We start from the raw sequence: 23,595 nt of genomic DNA, 5'->3' as shown, positions 1-23,595 counted from the left end.
ATCACTGTAGGGAGTTACTTTTGACATGCCCGTAAGTAGAGAACCACAGGCCAGGATCGAGATGAAAAACAGGGAGAAAGTCAAGATTCTTCACAAACAAAGAGCAGACTTTTTACAGCACTGGTCTAAAAGCTTGGTAGAGATCAAAAGTGGCATGCACCTACAGATCATGTTAGATTGGCTGTGCATGATTAAGGCAGCAAATCAAGACATTATGGCGGGTTAATGGAAAGAGTTATGGGAGACCTGTGTATTAGGACTGGGGCATCTCAAAACAAGAAAGCTACAAAGCTCTTGGGTTGGTGTATAATGGGAATCCCATTTTAGAAAAGTACAACAGATATGTAAATTAGAGAAAAAGTAGGACGGCATTTTCTTTTTACAAGAATTACTATAACTTTTTAAACCAATTGCTTAATGGATCTACAAGTAGACATTTTTGTGTAAAAATGTTAGTTACCTCCTTAATACTTTTTTTGGTAGTGCTACTGATCAAACCCAGGGCCTGGTACATGCCAAGCAGGTGCTCTACTACTAAGCTTACCTCCAGTTGTCTTCAACATTTTTTTAAAAGGAAATTGAAGGACTCACTCCTACCTGAAACCAGTGTGCTTACTTTCTTCTGCCTCCCACATAAGCCTATCCATTCTCCACCATCCAACATTCATTTTATCAACATGTATCGGTTTCTGACTTAAGCAATCATTTTAAGTGGTTTTTTTTATTCATTTATCAATAATAATACATCAAAAGCATGATAATTGTTAATGGTCATATTTATAAGCTGTTTTTTTTTTCAAAATTTGTCTCCTACCCAAGTTGATTAACATTCCTAATTGTAATGTGTTCACCAGCCTCAAGAGGTCTTAGATGACTGAATTATTAACATAAAACTTCCTTTCAGATTTGTGGATTTTTTATAATTATTGATTAATTAGATATAAGTGTGAAGTATTGATTAAACTTTGTTTTTATTTTTCTCCAATTTAGAATTGCGTGTCAAGGGTGGAAGGATAGAAATGTGCATTAATATTCAAATGTCCCCAGATGCACGATCTATTGAAAGAAACACTTTGCTGTCCTTAGAAATGTTCATTTAACAGTTCTGTTTCAAGGTTGCCAGTACTTCTCAGGAAGGTAAAGAATTGCTTAGGTTAAAATAATCAAGAAGGCAAAAATAATCAGTCAACAAAAGAAGCCATTGTTCGTTTTTCTTAGAACTTACAGATGCAGCAAATTTTCAAGTCCTTCAAAAGCAGTTCTGGAAATCTTTCTGATTTGATTGTTGTTCAGAAGACTAAAAAGAAAACAAACAAACAATTCCACAATGAGAAGCTGATTCTGCAAACATTTTAACCTTTCCACTTTTAAGTGTAATGCTCTGCATAGTAGAAAAATATTTACTAACATGGTGACATGGTTCGCTAAATTTGGAAATTTTAATTTTCTATTTAGAAAGGCTATATTAATCTATTCAAAAATATAATAAGTTATCCCCAAAATATCACTAGAAGAGCATCAAAAACCCAAAGGCAAAATTCTCCATCTCCTGAAGCCTATCATCTAAAAGAGAAATTATCATTATTGTCACAGTAACAAAGGGACAAATTCCTAAACTAACAGATGGAGAGCTGCAAACACTTAGGTTGAAGCAGCTTCCTTGGAAAAATAAACATTACAGCTTTTGGCACACAATGGACTCTCATTGTGTATTTGTTGAACTATCAAACCCAGAGTCAATTACACCATAGGATGTGAGGCTCTTATATAGTAATATCAAAGGCTCTAAAAATGACTTCTAAAAAAAAATCCAAGGAGAAAAATAACAGGTGGCAGAACTAAATTGGATTTGAACAGTAAACCAAGTTACAGAAAATCACCTTTCTGTACCTTTGAAAGCTTTGAAAAGAGTACTCTGGCAAATGAAAATCATATTTTTGGATAAATACACTTAAAATTTCTTTCAAATTTAAATTGTGGTGGCATGTCTAAATGTGTGCTAACTGGCTTAGTACACTTATCTCTGAAGGTCTTCTAATATCAAAAAACCCCAAAGCTTCTTAACAGCTATGGCTAGAATCAAATGCTGGAGGGCTCACTTTTAGTGTATGATGAATTTTTTTTTTTGTTTTTTCTCTGTGTGTGTGTGACTGATTAGGAAAACAGAAGTGCTTCGGCCAAGTGATCATTTTAGTCATTACATACAATGCCACAGGAAGCCCACAAATCTCCAGTCTTATCTGTTCCTAACCTGTTCACCACAGGCTTCACTGCTAAGTACCCCAAATAGTATCTGAAGCCACTATGTGATTCCCAGTGATGTTACCCAAGCCACTCTTCACCATTTGTGACAGACTGCCTAGAGTTCTTCTGGCCATTGGGGAGGCAGAACAATAAATCTACAGCATTAGAAGTGATGCCAGCCAGAGATAATGCCAATTGTCATGGATACTCCTTAGTCAAGGATCCAATAAAATTTATAGTCCACCATGTGCGCAGGAAATTTTTAAGCAGGCTGAAATCAACATAGCTAGTTAATATATGATTAATACCAGACACACGTGTTGTCCTAAGAGAATCTCTCATTTAGTTACTCTCTCTGTACATACTCTCATTTTATTGTTCCAAATCAATTAATACACTTTCCTTTAGATCCCAAAACAACCACCACAGAAATGTTGTTACTTAGAGAATGATTATTCTAATGCACATAGAATAAAATATGTGTGTGCATGTAATTTACACTTCTGCTGGGATGTGTATAATGTGATCAATATATGTAATCTCAATCTCATATGAACCACCGACCACAGGAAACAATTTGAGGGACTAGTTTCTTAATTTTCCCAAGGATGTGGTATTTAAGAGAAAGAAGTCAATTTGTTTTATACAGAAGATGCTTTAGGGGCTAGGATTGTGGCTCAGTGGTAGAGCGCCCAGCACCACATTAAAAAACTAAACAAAATAAAAGTACTGTATCCATCTACAATTAAAATTTTTTTAAAGATGCTTTTGGTCATCTATGACCAAAACCACAACCAAGAGAAGGAAAAGATACTATGTATTGCAATTAATCTTTCTTTAATATATAAAATGTGTGAGAAATCTATGTTTCCACATATTCTTATGTACTTATCTAAATTATGGCAAAAGTAAAACATACAACTTAACATTATAATTCACTGTGAATATGAGTAACCTAAAATATGAGATCAAACAATTTAATTTGAAGGTTTTTTGAAAATGTTTTTATTGTTAACAAAAATCCAAATCCATTACAGTGGTTCACAGTTGAATGTATTCTCCAGTCACCAACACATATTTCTTGTCAAACTTTATTCAAAGCACCGTGTTTTCCATCAAAATATCTGTATTATAATTTTAATGGATGGATTCTTCACCTAGCAGTGTTTTGATTAAGTAATTATAGAAACTATCATTTCTATTATTTTTCTTTTATTTTTTCATAAATAAAATGCAATTGAAATTTATGAGTGAATCTACAGAAATTCAGGACATAAAACAATACCTAATGCCCTGTCACCAAAAATCAACACAAGCTCAGTAAATTTGTAGCTGTGCTCTATATTCTATGTAATGGATAATTTAAATTGCCAACTTGATTGGATTAAGAGTAGCCAATTACTAAGAGGCTTAAGGGAGTGTCAATGAGGGTGTGTCTGGGAATGATTGGCAAGGAAGAAGCAGTAGATGCAAGCTCCATTCTTCTTGAACAGGTTCCTGACTGCTGCTAGATCATCTGAGGATATCGGACTCGCTTTTCTTCACCCCTCCAAAGAAGACTCTGCCAGTGATTCTGCAGAAGCCTTCAGTCTCGGACTAGGGTAGCACCTTTGATCCCTCTTATTCTGGGACTTCCGCCTCTTGGACTGTGCAGCTACTGGTTCTTCTAGCTCTCCAGCCATTGTGGACTATCCAGCTTCTGGTTGCAGAAGCCAAACTGATAAATCCCTTTTTATAATTTTACTTCCTGTTGATTCTGTTCCTCTAGAGAATGCTGACTAATACACCTAATATTGCCTACAATGCCAAGGAGGGGAAAAAAAGAAGCAAACAAAATTTCCTACAAGAAAAATGTTACACTTTTTATTGAAGAAATAAAGAAAAGTAATTTCTAAAGACAGATGATTACTCAGATGATCAAGCCCTTGGAGAAAAGAGGAACCAGCATTAGACCAATGAGTCATTGTATCACCTGCATTAGCTCTTTGTATTATTTATTTATCTATCTATCTATTTATTTATTTATTTTTGCGGAAATACTGAGTGCCTTCCTGTAGCATGCACACTCATATATTTCATACTGTACAAATGTAGACTGTGCTTTTGGAAATATTTTGGGAAAAAATAATGTGGCTATTAGGGAAAATAAAAGTGTTTTGTAAGTTATACAATCCTTACAAGCTTAGAGCCTAATTAGATAAGTAATCTGAAATCTGCACAGCTGTCTTGCTTTGGGAAAGAATCTCACATCATCTCCTAAGAAAACCTAGGTTACTACAGCCAGGAGCCATCTTGAGAAGGGACCTACTGTTGTTTGAATTGTTCTAGGGATCAGAAACCCTGCACACCCCATCTCTGAGACTCCACACACATTCTGCTATTATGGTTTCAGGGGTATCTGCCTCAAGAATACAATATCACATATTGGATATATCAGACACACGGTGTTGTCCTAAGCAGAGTGACTGTGATATAAGCCCAGGGTGCCTGCACTGTAGGGATGAGGGGTAGGTAGAACACAGAGAGCAGAGGATGCCCCCATTGAGAACCAGGAGCAGGTCCTTGCCCCCTGAGAACAGGTGTGACCAGGCACATGTGGACCCACACCAGTGCTGGGACCAAAGGCAGGTACCCACAGGGTTCCAGCTGCCCCTCCTCACTGTGCTGCACTCAAGTGCCTGTTACTAACAAGATGAGGAAGGTGCACTTTATTTTCCACTCCTGCCTTGCCACAGTGACATGGTGAGAGGACCCTGATAACCCTTGGCTCTCTGTCCCCTACCCTTGGGTACATGTGAATGGGGGTGGCCAAATACAATTCATGAAGGCATTCTCCCGAGGATGTGCCTTGGGTGTTGATTTGTTATGCCCAGTTGGCTCTAATTCCAGCTGGGTAACATAGTGCTGTCCCCCTGTAGCTTCTCTGGCTGTGATTAATGACTTTGAACACAGTGCATACAGTGGCAGAATTGGAAAGACCCACTCTGTGTTCCAAACAGAGTGTGTATTCGATATGTGGCTAGTCCTTTAATGGGTGTGGTGGCCCCTATGGTGGATCAGGCCACTCCACAAAAGTTGTAGAGATACCTGATCCACTTGATGCACAAATCTCAACACAGGAGAATAAGAAATATGAACAATCAAGGTAATAAGATGCTTCTGAAAGAACATAATAACTCTCTAGCAGCAGATCCCAAAGAAATCAATACAGATCTATAATTAATGCACATTAATGAAAATTTTTTAAATAAATAAACAATAAACCCCCAATAGGAGAAACAAGTAAAATAGAACTTGTTTGCATCTCACATGCAATATCTGCTTAGAATAATGCCAAGATTTACTATGAAAGTATAATCTTTATAACTACATACAAATGAAACAGGTTTTTGTTTTTTGTTGTGTTTATAATGTGTGTTTGACTTTTTGGTAAGTGGTGCTAATGCTGATCTATTTTTGCATGGTATGATTGTGCTTGCTATTCATGTGGGCATTCTCCAAAAATGGGGTTCAGCTACCCTCAACATGGAGAGGTTGTGCATTCCATTTCCGTGTGTTCTGAAGTAAACAGAGTATAAAACTTTCAATAAGCATTATCTATGACTCCTGAGTTATTTGCATTGTTACCAAGTAAGAGATTCATGGCCAAAGTCAGTAATGACTATCTCTGGATAATTTATCATTGCCAATACCACAGAAAAATATTTATATTATTTTAGGCACCATATAAATCATTTGCAGTTCAAAATGGTGGGAAATAAAGCAAAGGAACTGGCTCATTTTCATTTACAGAACACAAATTTATTATCTAGTGACTTTATCAGCTTTTCACTTCATGCATATTCCTCAAAAGGAAATGCAAGTATACATGTGAAATCTTTCTGAGGGACAAATTCTTTTAAAAATCCAACAAGTTCACTGTCCTCCTTATCTTTTGAACACCCCCCAAATGGGGTTCAGCTACCCTTAACATGGAGAGGTTGTGCATTTCATTTCCATGTTTCCTGAAGTAAACAGAATACAAAACTTTCAATAAGCATTATCTATGATTCCTGTGTTATTTGCATTGTTACCAAGTAAGAGATTCATGGCCAAAGTCAGTAATGACTATCTAAGACTGAAGTAAAAGAACGATATACTTATCCTGAAATTTTATGTTAATGGCCATTTATTTTTTCGTCAGTAAATTAACTGAACACATCTTTGGTTCCATATTTCTATTCCATTGCTTGCCTTTCTTGATTTGTCAAGAATTCTTGGTATACAAAAAATTTAGCTTTAGCTTATAATATGTACTAGAACTATTTTTTTTTTTCCAAAACGAACACCGAAATGTATGTTTTACTAAATTTGCTCATGCTATTTCATCTTCTGGATTCCCAATTTAAAGCAAATCTTTTATTACAACATATTTCCTAGCTGATTATTTTTTTAATACAGGAGAGATATTGAATTTTGAACATTAGTTTTGTAACTTTCTTTACTTTGCTTATTTATTGTTTCTAACCACTTCTTAGTTGACTGTGAGTATTTGAATCATGAAGTTATCTCCCATGCCAAACATAGTATTTCCCATAATGATACCTCATTTCTATCTTATACCCAATAAGACTTGATGACCCTCTTAAAATGTACTTTGAAATAATGGTGATAATAGGTACTCTTTTAGACTTTCATCCTTAATAATTATGAAAGTTACAAACTAGATGCTTTAAAAGGGAAGTAAGTAGGAGTAAAGAAAAGAATTTGCCAGGCAAGTGTGTTATTAAACCAGGAAGCAGGGTACGGATAAATAGTGGCCGCATGCTCATGATTCCTCTTACCACAAATAATTACTATCATGAGCAGTAACTAAATGGAGGGTGTATTTATTTCTATGCCAAAGCCAATGAAGGGTTGCATTTCTTATAATATAGTCAACATATTAGAACAGTGTAAAAAACCTACCCCTCAAATTATGTTTAAAATTAGTTTATTAAATTATTCAATTCCTAGGAGAGGGGGAGGAGCTCATTGTGGACCACTTGCCTGGAATGCATAAGGCCTGGTATTTAAGCCACACCATTGCAAAATAAGTAAATAAACATTCAGTTCCTAAAATCCATTATTAATACTTAAATTTTACCTCTGATTTTAGGTTTTTAAAAAGTTTTTGATCTTTATGTTAAAACATCACAATTTCAAGTTTTTTACCATTCCCAATCTAGATACAATATACATGGATATATACAAACATGCATACATATATATGACAGCTATTGTGTCATCTCCCAATGCACAAACACCTCCACCTCCTAGCTGGTACAGTACTAAAAATAGGCATCCTCACACAACTTCCATTTTAGTGCAACTGTGATGCTATCATTTGATTCTAATTGTTTTCTATCTTCCTGTTTTCTATAATTAGCATGGATTATTTATGTAGCAATTTTTAAAATATAAATATGCACAAGGAAAATTTAAAAGCACCTCTACTCAGAAATAATTACTTAATTTTGGTAAATGTCTCCCAAACTTTAGATAGAACAGGTAAATGTTTATAAATTGTCCCTGATCAGATAAGGATTATGGATGCTTCTTGGCTTACCATGGTTATGTCCCTATAAAACTGTAATAAATTGGAAATATTGTAAGTAAAAAATGCATTAAACACACCTAAACTACAAACGTCATCGCTTCGTCTAGCCTACCTTACAAGCACTCAGAACACTGGCATTAGCAGATAGTTGGGCAACCTCATCCAAAACCAAGGTTTTGTTTTATATGAGGTGACCATGCAGTTACGTGGCTGACTGTGAGCTGCAGCTGGTTGCAGTGCTCAGCATCACCAGAGCATATTACATATCACTACCTGGAGGTAGAGAAAAATTCAAAACTTCAAATACAGTTTCTACTGAATGCATGGCTTTTATTCTACCATAAAGTCAAAAAAATTAAGAGGAGCTATCATAAAGGAGAAAACACCTATAATTTTTGCATTTTCTTATGTACTTTCTTTATACCACATAAAATACAATTTTTTTCTAGGATGTAAGTATGATAGAGATGAGAACATACACTAGTCAAAGACAGTAACTTTCTCTCATCATCTATGTGCATCTAGAAAAATAATTAAATATAATTTAGATGAGTAAGAAAGTGAAATTATAAAATTGAAAGAATACTTTCATAGATCTGCTGAAATATTAATTAGGTCAGATTGCTTCTCAACTTTTCTGTCCTTTCTTCCATATTTGGCCATGTGACTATTTGTTTTCCAAAAGTTATGATTATAATGCTTTACCTAATACAAAAAAAGAAAGATATAAGTGAAAACATGTGAAATACATACAGATATACACATTAAAATATTAATGTAAATATTAATCTTTTAAAAAGAAAATGAGAAAGTCATATAAACAGGATAATATCAATCTGCTAAATACATTGTAAAATCCAAATCAAAGATAGGACTCTTAAATATATGTTTAGTAATAAATCCTATCAATTTTAAAATGTTTTTTTAAATGTTAAAAGAAAAACTAATGTTAGATGATCCTTCTAAAAAAAAATCACAAAAACTATATGTTGGTAACTTATGACTAACATTTAACAATCAAGTTCTCTTCTTGTTAAACTACTCATATCCAGCACTTGGTATCCACATAGGATTGGTTCTAGAACTCCACACTGCTACCAAAATCAAAGATTGTTTAAATTATCTTCTTAATTATGATGTAACCTTTGCATATAACCTACACATATCTGTCCATATACTTTAGCTCTTCTCTACATGACTTCTTATACCTAATACAATGTAAACATCATGTAAATAGTTGTTATACTGTTTAGGAATAATGACAAGAAATGTATATGTTCAGTACAGACAAAATTATTTTTTAGAATATTTCCCATTCGAGGTGGGTTGAATCTGAGGATATTGAACTGACAGATAACTAACTATACCTGAGATAAGGGGGTGAAGTAATCTTGTAGCATAGAGCCTCACAGAATTTTAGACCTAAAGAAACCTTAAAATTTATTTAACCTTAACTGTCTTACTTTGTTTCAAAATTTTTTATGATAATGAAACTAATTTTAAAAATTGATTTTTATAATACTGAGGCTCATGACATGTGCATCTTTTTCTCATGGCAGTGTTTTTGTTATCTTATTTTCCCTTTTTTTTTTTTTAAATACACGACAACAGTGGAATGCATTACAATCTTTATTACACATATAGAGCACAATTTTTTGTATCTCAGTATATAAAGTATGTTCACATCAATTTGTACATGTACTTTTTTTGCATTACAATTCTTTATACACAAATATACCACAATTTTTCATATTTCTGTTTGTATATAAGGTATGTTGACACCCAATTCAAGTCTTCATACATGTACTTTGTATAATGATAACCATCACATTCCACCACCCTTGCTAATCCCTTGCCCCCTCCCTTTCCCTCCCATCCCTCTTCCCTATCTAGAATTAATCTAATCCTCCTATGCTCTCCCTCCCAATCCCACTATGAGTCAACCCCCTTATATCAGAGAAAACTTTCAGCATTTGTTTTTCTGGGGATTGGCTTGTTTGGTTGGTTGGTTTGGTTTTGGGGGGTTACTTTTTGGGGAGGAGGAGGTTTTGTTTCGTTGTGTTCTGATTTTGTTTTTATATGTTCGTGGTAGTGGGGATTAAACCCAATGACATTTCACCACTGAGTCACATCCCCAGCCATTTTTATTTTTTTTAAATTTTGAGTTAGGGTCCCTCCAAGTTTCCCAGGCTGGCCTCAATCCTCCTGCCTCAGCCTCCTGGGATTTCAAGTGTGTACAACCAATCTGGCTCACTTTTAAGGAAGTGAACCTGCACCTCTCAGAGACTGCCTGCTAACAAGTGTGAATGGGTGTGTTCCCCTGGGATGGTGAACAGATGAGAGATCATCTTTCTGGTCTTTGTATAGTTCAAGAAAAATAAAATACAATAAACATTTATATGCACTTGCCACTATTGAAAATAATACTGTATAAAAATCAAACTCAAACTTAAAGGAACAGAGTGTTTAACAAGATAAAACAAGTCTTTTACATCTATTGTCACTCTGACCAATAGAAATATAATTTGAGCACAAAATACAGCCATGTATCTATATCTAATTGTCTAGTAGCCACATTTAAAAAGTAAAAAGAACCAGGTGAAATTGACTTGAATAACATATATTTATCTAACCCAGTATACCTAAATTATTATCTTTCTAGGGTGTATTTAATATAAAAAGTTAAATACTTACGCTTTTATTTTCACATGTTTTGTGGTCTGAGTGTATGAAACAAGAACACATCAATTCAGACTAACTATATTTCAAGTGTTCAATAGACATCTCTGGACTGCGGTTTTGTTTTTCCTAACATTCCTCCATAACCTTCTACAAAATCTTTGCTCCTGAAAAAAATGTCCTGTTACACCTCAGGAAGAACTCACCTCCCCTCTGCATGCCATTTACCAAAATGTCTGTATTAGGGATTGTCAAGAGCCATCCATGGGCTATGTGTGGATTACATCAGCATCGCAGCCAGTGAAGAGGAGAATCTGGTGTCTGGGAACTTCCAGTGGAAATTTCCTGTGGCCAGGATCACCCAGACACATTGTGAGCCCTATTCAGTTCTGCCTGGTCCCACACAGCACTGGAGATGGGGTGACCTGCTGTAGTCACACAGCCTCTCAGAGATGGGTGTAACCTGCCAAGATGCCCATCAACCTTCTGACTGCAAGATATCATGAAGCAAGACTCCATCCCTGAAACCTTATACCTGCCTTTGATGTACCCCCTTAAAGCAACCACGGGAGCCATTTTCTAATTATCCAGCTCCAGCTCCTGTGTGGGCTGAATCTATCAGGTACTCTGCTTCAAAACTCTTTCTGGCTCTGAGTCTTTTGTTCTTCACTATTTCTGACTTATTTTCTCTGGTGGCTTATACCCTCCTGGGCAGGAAAAAAGACCCCTGGGGAGTCACTGGCAGCCTCCCCATAAGAGATTTTCTTTTTGATAAACTAGCATACTTGGATATACTGTAGAATTTGAACTGCTTGATCCATATCTTTAACAGGACATGCTAAAGACAAATGTTTCATTGAATGACAAACTCTATAATCTCCCAGCCTTCTGTATATGACTGGACAGCTAGAAGCTTTTAGGAAATGGGGAGGGGAGGCAGCTAGGAGCTTCTTCCTGAGCCCATCCGATGACTGTCCATTCACATCTCAAGCTTTCTAGTGGACAAGCACCAGAGTTAATTCTGTGAGAGTTAATTCACTCAAATAGAAGCAATGAATATGTTCTTATTTCTTTTAAGAGCCTGCAATCCCTAATGGTCAAAGCAAACGGGACATAAAGTCCAGTTATTTTTGGCTCTTGGATTGGCAGCAATTGCCCTGATTCTCAATCAACTTTCTACTTCACTGCAGCCAGAAGATGAAAAATTCTGGGTAATCACTACACTGTTGAGAGCATCCTCTGCCCACAAAGGCTGCTCAGCTCAATAAATGACATGGTGATGGTTCCAGGCTGTGCTCAGCATCCACTTGGCTGCTCGAAGCCCACCTTGCCACCACCACTTTGGCCACCTCTTCTGGGCACCTGAAAAAAACTGCACCAGGTCTTCTGAGGCCCCCACCAAGACCCACAAGGGTGCCAAGCAACTTTTGGGGACAGGAGGGACTGCTGACAAAGATGGAGGAAGCATACTACAGGGACACAGCCACATCAATGTTTATAGCAGCACAAGTCACAATTCTGGAGCCAACTAGATGCCCTTCAATAGATGAATGGATTAAAAAATGTGGCATATATACACAATGGAATATTTCTCAGCAATAAAAGAGAACAAAATCATGGCATTTGCAGGTAAATGGATGGAGTTAGAGAAGATAATGCTAAGTTAGCCAATCCTCCAAAAAACAAATGCCGAATGTTTTCTTTGATATAAGGAGGGTGATTCATAGTGGGATAGGGAGCAGGAGCATGGGAGGAATAGATGAACTCTAGATAGGGCAGAGGGATTGGACGGGGAGGGAGGGATGAGGGGGAGAAGGGGTGGGGGAAGGAGTGGGAGGAGCAGGAGGAGGAGGAGAAAGTGGAAGGGAAAAGCTAGAGGGCAGGGGAGAAAAAGAGAGAGTGATGCCCCAAGGGGGCATGTTGCTATGTTATGTGGATCATCTTCTTGGGACCCCTTTTGCTAACTTCCAAGTTTCCTTTTCCTATAAGATATTAATAGTGAAAGTGAGGACTAAGTGGGACACAATAAAATTGTTTTTCTTCTCTGCATTGAACTTCATCTTCTATATAACTCTTGAATACCAAAATAGTCAATTGATGAATTGATGAAGTGCTCTCTGGTCAGGTCCCCTGACCTTCTCCCAGTTCTACCAGGATGAACCTGAGAGCTCTAGAGATCTCATCCTGAGAGTCACCCCTTGTTATTATAAAGTTGTCTTTAAGGCTTTCATGGTTCTGTAAGGATGGATGACAAACTTAAGAGACAGATTGTTTCACTGCAAGAAATGCTATTGAATAACTCCTAGTCATTTGGTGGAATCCTGGAAAAAATCTTCTTGATTACATTATATTTTGAGGTTTGAGCTTTTTCCCCATTGATTGGCAAGGAGAAAGCATTAATAAAAACTGATCTGGATGGCCCCACTTGATTTGGAATTAAAAGAAGATAATTTCTGTGAAAATGGAAGGCGAGAAGGAAGTCAAGTGGTTATTTATAGAGGATGAGGATTATGGCGGGGGAACTACCTGGAAATAAGGTTCCCCTGGGGAGGATACATCAGGAAGTGCAGTTGATGATAGTGTCTCCTAGATCTCAGTGTCATTGACATCTGAAGCCAGGTAATTCCACGTTGGGAGAGGTGCTGTTCTGAGAATTGTGGGCTGGTTAGCAACATTCCTGGGCTCTACCAACAGGTGACGAACTATTCCAAATATTCCTTATGGAGGTGAGGGGGCCACATCTTTCTAAGAACCACCACCCTAGAGCCTTGAGCTCACAGAAGGATCCCAGTCATAGTCTCCAGTTTCTCGACTCCTCAGTTTTCAAATATCCGGGAGGAGATTCTAATAAGAAGGGGACATAGAGTACTCACAGGCTGTATTTGGGTGTTGAAATAACTTACCATTTCAACTCTTACAGATTAAATATTAGGGCTGGCGAGAGTATCTGAAAGAAGGAAAAGAGTAACGCAGGAAGAATCCAGAGGTTAGAAGTAGGTAGCTCCCAGGAATCAAGCCAGAATGGGCCCACCTGGTGACAGAAGCAAGTGGAGTCACTAGGTGAGACATGCCACGGGCAGTAAGTTCAGGTAGAAAGGTCACCCTATGGGCAAGAATGACATGGGAGCAACGGGAAAATCCAGGGACAGTTAGAGGGAAAAGAGGTACAAAATCGTATGTTCAGTTCCCAGAAGAAATTCCTCCAGATGGCAGCTTTTATTTCAACCGCTTCCTCATGGGAAGAGAGAGGCTTCCAGCATCACCAGATAACCACCATCACACCTGGGCAATGGCTGTGGTCTGGCCTGTGAAGGGCCTTGGGGAGAGCATGGGTGGCATGTACCATATCCTGAAAGTCCTGCTTTATCCATTTGTCAGTATTTGCCTAAGGAGCATAAGTATCAAGGTAACAGGGTATTGGCATTTTTTAAACTCACTTCTAGCCACCAGGAATGAGCACAATAATTTAAATTGGAGATTATATATATATATATATATATATATATATATATATATATATATATATATATATATATATATATATTTCCCCAAGATGCAGAGGCAGGGAAGGTGGCAGAGTGGCTCTTTGTCCAAGTTTAAATTAGGTCATTAGTACCATAAGGAGATTATTGTTTACAGTATCAGTAAGGTTGCTTATTCTGGAGTTACATTTCACAGTTACAATATGCAATGTTAGAAGCTTTGTGCAACTCTCAAGAAGGTCCATTGTCTGAAGTTACTGTTAGGCAGGCAGCTCCAGGAGCACTGGAACTTGATGAAACATTGTAGTTATCAAGCAAGCAAGCTCCTTTATTCCCAGAAATTGTATACCTAAGATTAAAGTCAAAGCTGATAAGACTCTAACATGGAGGGCATTACCATAACAACCAGGCATCCTATGCCTTTACACAAAAACTTTCCCAAGCACCAAACATGCCACAGCCATGAATTCATCAGGAACCCCAATCCCAAATACAAAACCCCTACAGGTACCAGAGACTGAACTCGGGAATACTCAACCACTGAGCCACATCCCCAGCCCTATTTTGTATTTTATTTAGAGACAGGGTCTCACTGAGTAGCTTAGCTTTTTGCTGAGGCTGGCTTTGAATTCACAATCCTCCTGCCTCAGCCTCCCTAGCCACTGGAATTACAGGCCTGTGCCACCACACCCTGCTGAATCAAAATATTTTAAAATAAAGATTTCGAAAGTTTTTCCAAAGTTTTTGTTCCTTGGGATGATTGCCCTAAATACAAATTACACCTGTTGGTCCTCATGAGAAGAACTCTCAAGCAACTCTACTATATCCCAACAGTCTCTGGCACCCAGATTCTACATTGGATTAAAATGTTTTTAAATTTGTATTCAAATATCTGAGAGTTAACAAGTATAAACACATTTAAAAACTATATTATATTATAAAGCACAGAAGTGAGCAAAATTTTCCTTCCATTTACTGCCCATTAATAGTAAATACCAATAAGTATAGTCCATAAATGAATTTATATATGAGTCTCATAAATAAATGCCTACCTCTAAAATATATTCTTTATAGAAGATATTATACCATTTTTCCATTATTTGTGCCACCAACCCTGACATTCAAGTTGAGAAGTTTGTCAACATTTCTTGCTTCATACCCTAAGGCAAATGTAAGGTCTATTTCTCTTTGTAGACCTCTCAAAAGGTCTATTCCTCTTCAAGTTAAAAAAAACGACCAAGGGTAAAATAAGTACTTGTTCCCATATTTGTTTCCTCTGATATATTTTGATTGAACATCAGTCATTTCTTTCTCCAAAGCTAAACACTATTGCTTTTAGTCAATAAATTCATCTTTAGCACTTAAAAAAAATGTTTTTAAGTTCCATTGACATGGTACCCAGCCTTGGACATGCAAATATTTTCTTTCTAATAGTATAAATAAATATTATAAATAAAATTTAAAGTAACAATTAAAAATTAAATGTTTGCTATTATGATCCTAATAGTATTCAACAACAATAATAAATAATAGACTATTATTGTTAATATATAGACGTTTTTCCTCATCTTTTCAAGATATTCCTGGAAGATGTTTAATAAAGGACATACTCTAAAGTAATTAGAAAACAAATAAATGGCCATCAATTCAGCTGCTTAAAACAACATCACTTTATTATTTCAGTTTCCTTGGCCCAGGGGTCTACACATGAGTCTTCTGAAATCAAGGCATCTCAACTAGAGCTCATTATCCTCCTCCAAACTCATTCAGGCTGTTGTCAGAATTCAGAATGGAGTTGAAGCACTGAGACCCTCCTTAGAAACCACCTTTCTCTGTAGACAGTTCACAGCATGCTGTTTCTTCCAAGCTAGAAAGAGCATGTCTGCTAATTACCATCCCCACAAAAACTCAACTGCTTAGGCCAAGCCTCCATGGGAGAATCTCCCTTTTAAATGGCTCAAAGGCAACTGATTAAGGACCTTCATTAAATATGCAAAATCCTTTTGCCTTTGCTATTAGTATAAGTGATTGCACACGTATTTTCACTGTGAGTATAAATGAGTGAGTGATGAATGGATATATGTAATATTACTAATATAAGTGATATCCTATCTCACACAAAGACCCTGCCTATACTCAAGGGAAGTCCCCTTAGGTAGGTTATTGGGAATCATCTTAGAATTCTTCATACCACCTTGAGTTTTGGAGCTAGTAGTAAAGAAAAATTGTTTGGATAAATTCATCTGTTCACTCAAATTATTATGATTAATAGTATCAGCAATATGTGTGGCATCACAATAAAAATTTTAAACATGCAAAACATAAGTTATTTAGGAATACATACTACCCCTATTAGAAACATAAATAAATATATAGGAATGAAAAAAAAAGAATTTAAGTATAGTAATTACCTTCGTGGTAGGAAAAGAAGGAAATTAGGTTTATTATTAGCTTGTTTCCTAACTGGGTTGGTGATTACATGGATGTTCACTATATTGCTTTAGACCTCTTAAGGGGTCTTGAATATTTTATAATAAATGTTTAAATATAGCTGATACTTATTTGTGTGTCTGGCAGTTCTCAAAGTTATATGACAAATCTGCCCTCAAAAAGCTTAAAAATCTAAGAAGGAAATTAGATGGATAAAGTTAAAGGAACAAAGAGAGGTAGGTTATGAAGGACCTCGGATGCCCTGTAGAAATGCTCCTTCTTGTACTGAAAGCTGGAGATTCATTAACACCTTTTAGCCAATGGAAAAATGGCATTCACAAATATCAATTAAGAGGACAAAAATGGTGGTGGTGTTTGTTTTGTTTGTTTAGATTCAAAGCAGATAAAGGAAGACAGTAAAAAGTGGCTAGAACTTGAGAAAGCATGTTAGAGAATTTATTTGCTCCTGGGATGCACTCCTCCTTGACCTGCCCTGAACTGTCCTCTGGGGCCTGAAATGGTGGTTCCTCTGTCCTCTGATTTCAGTTGGCCTCAGGCAACGGGGAGCAGTAGTGGGATGTCAAAGAGGAAAATGTAAGAAAAATTAAGGTATCTACTCACTGGCTCCCTTCCCTCATCTGTGCAAACAGCTGACTGCCTCCACTAAAGTTCAGTTCTTACTGAGAATCTTCCTCCACACAACTCTCTCTGCACCTCTGTGTCTCTACCTGGCCTTTGCTCTCCCTCTTTGCCCCTTTAAGGGTGGTAAAATCTACCAGGCATAGTGCTGTGGTCTGTATTGGGATTTCAGTGTTGAAACCCTAATGCCCCAGGAGATTGATCTTAGGAGGTGGGGACCTTGGGAGGTGATCAGGTCAGAAAAGTGGAGCCCTCATGATGAGATCAGTGCCTTCAAAAAAGCGACCAGTGATATCCCTTCCCAATCTGCCATGTGGGATGACAGAGAAGTCAGCATTTGCAATCTGGAAGAGAGCCCTGACCAGGATCTGGCCATACTGGCACCTGTTCTTGAACTTCTAGCCTCCAGCATGGAGAAATAAATTTCTGTCGTTTAGGAGCCACCCTGTCCATGAACCAAGATGCCTCAGATATTGCATTTTTTCCTAGTGTTTCTTTACACCATGTTCCAACCTTCATAATAGTGCCTTAACTAAGCTCTCTTCAGAATGCCCAACTGGTGTGCTGTTTCTGTAAGGACCCAGGGAAACTGACATACGAGGTCAATGCACTCAGCTAAGGGAGGCTTGGCAAGGATCCAAATTAATACCATAGGTAGGAAGAAAAATGATCTGAAAGATCAGAGCTGAAATCAGTCATAGTTGACAAGCAATTGAACATGAGGACAAAGATTAGTCCCAGATTTCAGGTCTGAATTTCCAGAGAGTCAAATCAACATCCACTAAGAAATAAAATATGGCCAGGAAGAAAGGGAGATGTTTAATTGGGGCTGGTCATCAGTTCAGTTTGGGAGGGAACATATCTGAGGGGCTCACAAGAAACAAAATATAAGTACAGTGGTTCAGGTCTTGAGACAAGGCCTAGAGACATAAATCGGAGTATAAACTAGTATACAGACAGTATCTGCAGAGAGGAAAGAACATGAGATACCCCTGAGATCTTAGAAAAAGAGGAAGGGATGACTCAGGGTAATGCTAGGGTTAAGGAGCAGGAGGAGAAAGACAAACTTGCAAAGAAAAAGAAAAAAAGTGTCTCCAGGCTGGAGTGGTCATTAGTATTGGATGCTACTAAGAAGTCCAATAAGAGATAACGCAGTTATACACACATTATATGATTTAGCAACTCCTCACAGACATACTTGAACTAAAATGTCACCCTCTCAGACTTTCCCTATTTCTATTTTCTTCGTAGAATTAATAATGATCTGTATTTATTTCACCATCTATGTAGTTTGTACTTATTACTTATTTGTCAGTCTCACCCACTAAAATGCAAACTTCTAGAAGCCAGACTCTTATTTGCCTCACTCAACATTGCTTCAATAGCTAGCAGCATTAGTCATTGATTAGGGGAGCAAGTGCTTCAACTAGGAGACCATTATAGTCATTTGGTCTGGTCTCAATCTAAGCATCATCCAAATTATTCAATTTGCATAGTATTAATTGCCCCAACCCCTTCTGCTCTGGCTCTCCAGTTGTGGAAAAAAGACCCTGAGGAGCAGGGAGTGATTTTCAGTGCCTCTGGACTCAGCATAACCCCTCTGCAGTCACAACACTTTTCTGTTTTCTTCACTGCCTGTGGATTGAATGAAAAGTGATTTTCAAGCAGCCTGTAATTAGACAAGAAGAATAAGTTCCAGTGTTCTATTGCACAGTAGGGTGATTAAGGTTAGCAATGTTGTATTGAATATTTCAAAATAGCTAGAAGAGAGGATTTTGAATGTTTTCACTCCAAAAGAAATGATAAATGCTACAGGTACTATATATGCTAATTACCCTGATTTGATGATTATGCATTGCATACATGTGTCAAAGCATCATATTGTGCCTCCAAATGTGTACAATTAATATGTCTATTAAAATATTAAAATTTAAAGAATTGACTTTCTCTCTCGAGAATCAGAAAATCTAAAAGGAATAGAATACTCAACACCAACCAATCATTCTGTTATAATTTCTATTCTGTTATTCCAGCAATTATTTTGATTAGATCATTCTATCATAAATGTCAACTTGTAGATTCACTCAAATTATTTTAAAAACTAGTTTTAGAATTTTTCACATTTTTCTTATGTACAAGTTTTATAGAAATGAGAATGATCTGCCTGTACTTAAAAAGCATGATATAGCACAAAAATCTGAGAAGAACTTAAATGTATCCCCCAAAAGTAATTACATATGGGGCTCCTCAGAGAGCAAAACAATCTGGAAATAACTTTTTGGTAAGAGAAATTTTCTCAAGATGGAAATTTTAAAGTACAAGATGACCGACACAAACATCTAAATCATTTATTTAAATTTCTCTCATTATTGGTCATCTTTGAATAAAACCCCTTAGTTGATTTTTATATATTCCTAATTTCATTTCATAGTTGAACTTCAAAAAGCTTACTTAATACTGTTAGCTGAAAATCAAATGCATATTTTCACACCTTTTCCAGTGACCTAAATCAGATGTGCTTAGTGGTTTTCTTCTTTGAGACTTTCAAATTAATCTCTATGTTGTACATTGTACAAATCCCCATTAACAGAATAACATGAAATAGTATAGCTGTGGGCTGGGGATGTAGCTCAAGCGGTAACACACTTGCCTGGCATGCGTGGGGTGCTGGGTCGATCCTCAACACCACATAAAATAAAATAAAGACGTTGTGTCCACAGAAAACTGAAAAATAAATATTAAAAAATTCTCTCTCTCTCTTTAAAAAATAGTATATCTGTGCTCTTTCTTCCTTCTTATTTATATTTTTTAGACTGCAAGTGAATTCACTTTTACTATTAAAAAAAACACCTTATAACTTTTTTGCCTCTGTTCAGTTAACATAAGAAGAAACTGTCTTATTCTTTTTGCCAACTTCTCTATGCCTATCACATAAAATAGTAAATAGACAATATTATCTGCAACTGATTTCATCTGCTCTAAGTATGGTGGGCATAAAACTGTTCTATAATGACAGACTGGATCGTGTTGTCTCTTGAAATGTATATCTCAGAATTGATCAGGAATTATTTCCTTTAGCATAATCAATGTAGAGAATCCAGTCTCAGTAAATCTGGAAAAAGAATGGAGGAGAAAGTACAGAAATGGAGTCACAAATTCCTATATAGACTTAGCTGTGAGATGAACTTGCAGCTAGAAACAGGCATTCAGTTTGAATTAATTTCTCCTATGTGAGATTTTTGCCAGGCTCCCTTCTAAGTTTGAGTCATTGACAGATTTTAGGAATTAGTTATAACAACCTCCTTATAACATATTTTAACAGTGATGAACAGTCACTGGGATACCACATTTATAACCCACAATAAAATGAAGATATAATTTTATAGATGGAAATTCTCCATATGACTTTCAGATCAATCCTCTGTTCCTTCATGTTTTAGCTCATCAGAAAATTTATGGCATCATTATAATGGCAGCATGAAACAGCCATCACTGTAGCAGTGTGAACATGATGCCTTCATGGGAGTGTCTGTGTAAGAGTCTCTGCCCTTTTTCACCCTGTCAGGGACTCTGTCCACAGACTGCCATTCACTATCAAATCAAAGGCTGCTGCATGCCAACCTACAAAGATCATCTGCAATCCACACATGGTAGCATTCAGCAGATGGGGTTTAGCCTATGTCTGAACTGAATTTACCTGGAGAAATTAAGGCAGGTTATTAGGTTGTACCTTTTAATGTGTTTGCACAATCTGAGGCTCAAGCAGGCAACACATTCTGAGTCTCACATTCAAAAAAACAAAATCAACAACAACAACAAAAAAAAAAAAAACCAGGAAATCATGCACTCAAAAAATCTGCACAGATGTTTTCTGGAACTTTTCTAAGATGCTTGTGTTAGAGCAGCTGTACATAGAAGAGAGGAGAGAGTTATGCATGTGGGGTGGTCCCCAAACTCCCTCTGGAACCATAGAAGGTATACTTCCCCTACAAATTCTCTTCAAAATGGTACTTCTTGGAGATAAAAAAAAACTAAAATAATAAAAATATTTCTATAGAAAAATACACACATATTTGTATTCAGATCTATATTAATATCTATGTATATATAATCATCCCCCAGTATGCATGAGAGAATGGTTCCAGGACCCCCAGGGATACCAAAATCTACTCAAATTCCTTATATTAAATGAGATAGTATTTGCATATAACCTATGCATATCCTTCCATATATTTTAATCATCTCTAAATTACTTATTATACTCGATACGATGTAAATAATTGTTATTCTATATTGTTTAGGGAATAATGATTAGAAGTAAAAGTCTGTAAATGTTCAGTACAGTTGTTTTGTTTTGTTTTTCATATTTTCCATCAGCATCTAGTTAAATACACGAGATGCAGAGACCATGGATACTGAGGACCAAATATACTTATATATAATATCTGAGAGGAAAAGAGGCTCTGAGAAGGGCAAGGAAATTGGACCTTTAACACAGAATCCCTGGGGAAGCTTGAGAGGAATAAATCAAATGCATAATTCGCCAGTTTGACAGTTGGCCAAAGGCCATCCCTATCTCCGTCAGTCTTTTAAATTAAATAAATGCACATAGAACTCAAAAGCAGATTAATTTGAAGTTACTTAGTTTTTGAAATCAAATGATTTATGATACTGTATATTTGGTCATTTTAATTTGCAAAAGATTAACAGTAGGTACCCCCCCACACACCAAAAAAAAAAAAAAAAAAAAAAAACAGGGCAAATAGAACATACAATCATTCTGTTGATCTGTTTTAGTTAACTTCAAAATCAGAATTACATTCTTCCAAGATGAAACTTTTCTGTTAAATGGACGTTTCTTCATTCTCTAGCTGCTACTGGAAACAGCAATACCAAAAAGAATGCTGTATTTCCATTTCATTTTCACACACGCCACATAGTGGCTGGGAAACTAAAAGAAATAGAACTGAAAATATAACAACTTCTAGATCAATAAATATGAATGGAAATGTACAAAATGTTAGTAAGACTGCACCCTCTAAGTGCTGAGACTTTGTTTTAGGTTTCATTGCTAATATTCAACTTTTCAGTATAAGACAACAGTAGCAAGTAAAGAAAACCTATATCTCCCTGAAATATGCCTCTTTGACATAAATACTTTTGAGATGTAGGTATATGAGAAGAGCATTGTGAAAGGGCTATCTTAACTATTCTCTCACCTGTACAAGCTATTAAAAATTCCTGGGAGATAGACCCCTTCCCAGTACAAACACAAGAAAATAACCAGTGACTTCAAATTGATACTGAAATTGATCCATATAAACTACCTGAAATAACCCTACTCTTCCACTAGGTTTACACAACATATCTCATACTAATGCCCCAGGAATTTACTACCCCTAACCCAGAACCCTTTGCCTTGTCATTTCTTTACAATGTTTATCATTCTTTGTCTAAAAAAAGTATAAGAGTTTCCTGCTTTGACCATTCCTTTGGATCTTTATCTCTTGTGAATATCCCCCATGTATTTATAAAAAATTAATAAAGCTTACATATTTTTTATCCACTAATCTGGCTTGTGTTAATTTGATTCCTAGACCCAGTGGAATATCCAAATTAAGGACTAAGAGGGGCAGAGATGTCTATAGCCACTCCTACACAAGTAGGCATTCATTTTACATGAAACGAGCACACTAGTTTAAAGGCATAAATGATTCATCTGCTGAAGAGATACCTACCAGATCATATCTCCTACTGAAAATGGAAAGGGAAAAGAAAGCAAGGAGATTTCAAAAATTGTCCATTTCCTTCTGACTCTAGTGGAACATGCATACATATATTCACATACACATGCACATGAGTACACACACACACATACACACACTGCAAGGGTCTTCCATTAACAGCCACATTCAAATATAAAGATGACTAAGTAGTTACGAAATGATTTTTGAATAAAACTCCACCATTTTGAAATTCCCTGCTTCTTTTTGGCTGCCAAGTTGCGACTGCCTGTTGAGTCATTGTGCAACAAAAATGGTCTTCTGAGCCCCAGGTGCTGTCTCTCTACACAAGCTGCCAATCACCCGGGCTCTCCACATGGCAACAGCAGGTCTGAAGCTAAAGGGCAAAGACACCAGCGATTACCAAAGCAGAGAATGGGCCAGAAATAGGAAACACAAACAAAGCAAAGTGCAAAAGGCGAGGGCTTACAACCTGGAAGTCAGCAGGTGTTGGTATTTAGGAGAAAGTCCCTTTCCCTAGACTTCAGTGAACTAAACAGGAAAGGTTTTGAATAAAACGTGCCTGATAGATCGACGAGGGGCAGAATTGAGATGAAGCTATAATTGTAGAACCAAATACCCCAGAATTGCTACTGCATTTCTTTGGAAAATCTTATCTATCCGCCTTTAAAGTAAAGGGTACAGTAATTTCCAAATATGGCCAACTGCTAATATTTTAGTTCCTTTTGCTCAGTTCACTAAGTGAGTTCTCTACTGACATCTCCTGAAGATGCACATCCTGATGGGAAGACATCTGTTA

At 36.7% G+C, this 23,595-nt stretch overlaps 1 protein-coding gene across 1 annotated transcript in view; it reads right to left on the bottom strand.

Moving 5' to 3' along the window:
• Pxdnl (peroxidasin like) overlaps window positions 1-23,595 on the bottom strand; it is a 452,037-nt gene that overhangs the window by 247,192 nt on the left and 181,250 nt on the right. The window contains exon 3 of the mRNA XM_027932810.2: window positions 1,226-1,297. Coding sequence (XP_027788611.2) covers window positions 1,226-1,297 — 72 coding nt within the window. The remainder of the gene's footprint in view (window positions 1-1,225; window positions 1,298-23,595) is intronic.

Source organism: Marmota flaviventris, chromosome 15 (genome assembly GCF_047511675.1).
Source record: "Marmota flaviventris isolate mMarFla1 chromosome 15, mMarFla1.hap1, whole genome shotgun sequence".
In the NCBI taxonomy this organism is placed as follows: domain Eukaryota; kingdom Metazoa; phylum Chordata; class Mammalia; order Rodentia; family Sciuridae; genus Marmota; species Marmota flaviventris.
This window is presented reverse-complemented; position numbering and strand designations above follow the sequence as displayed.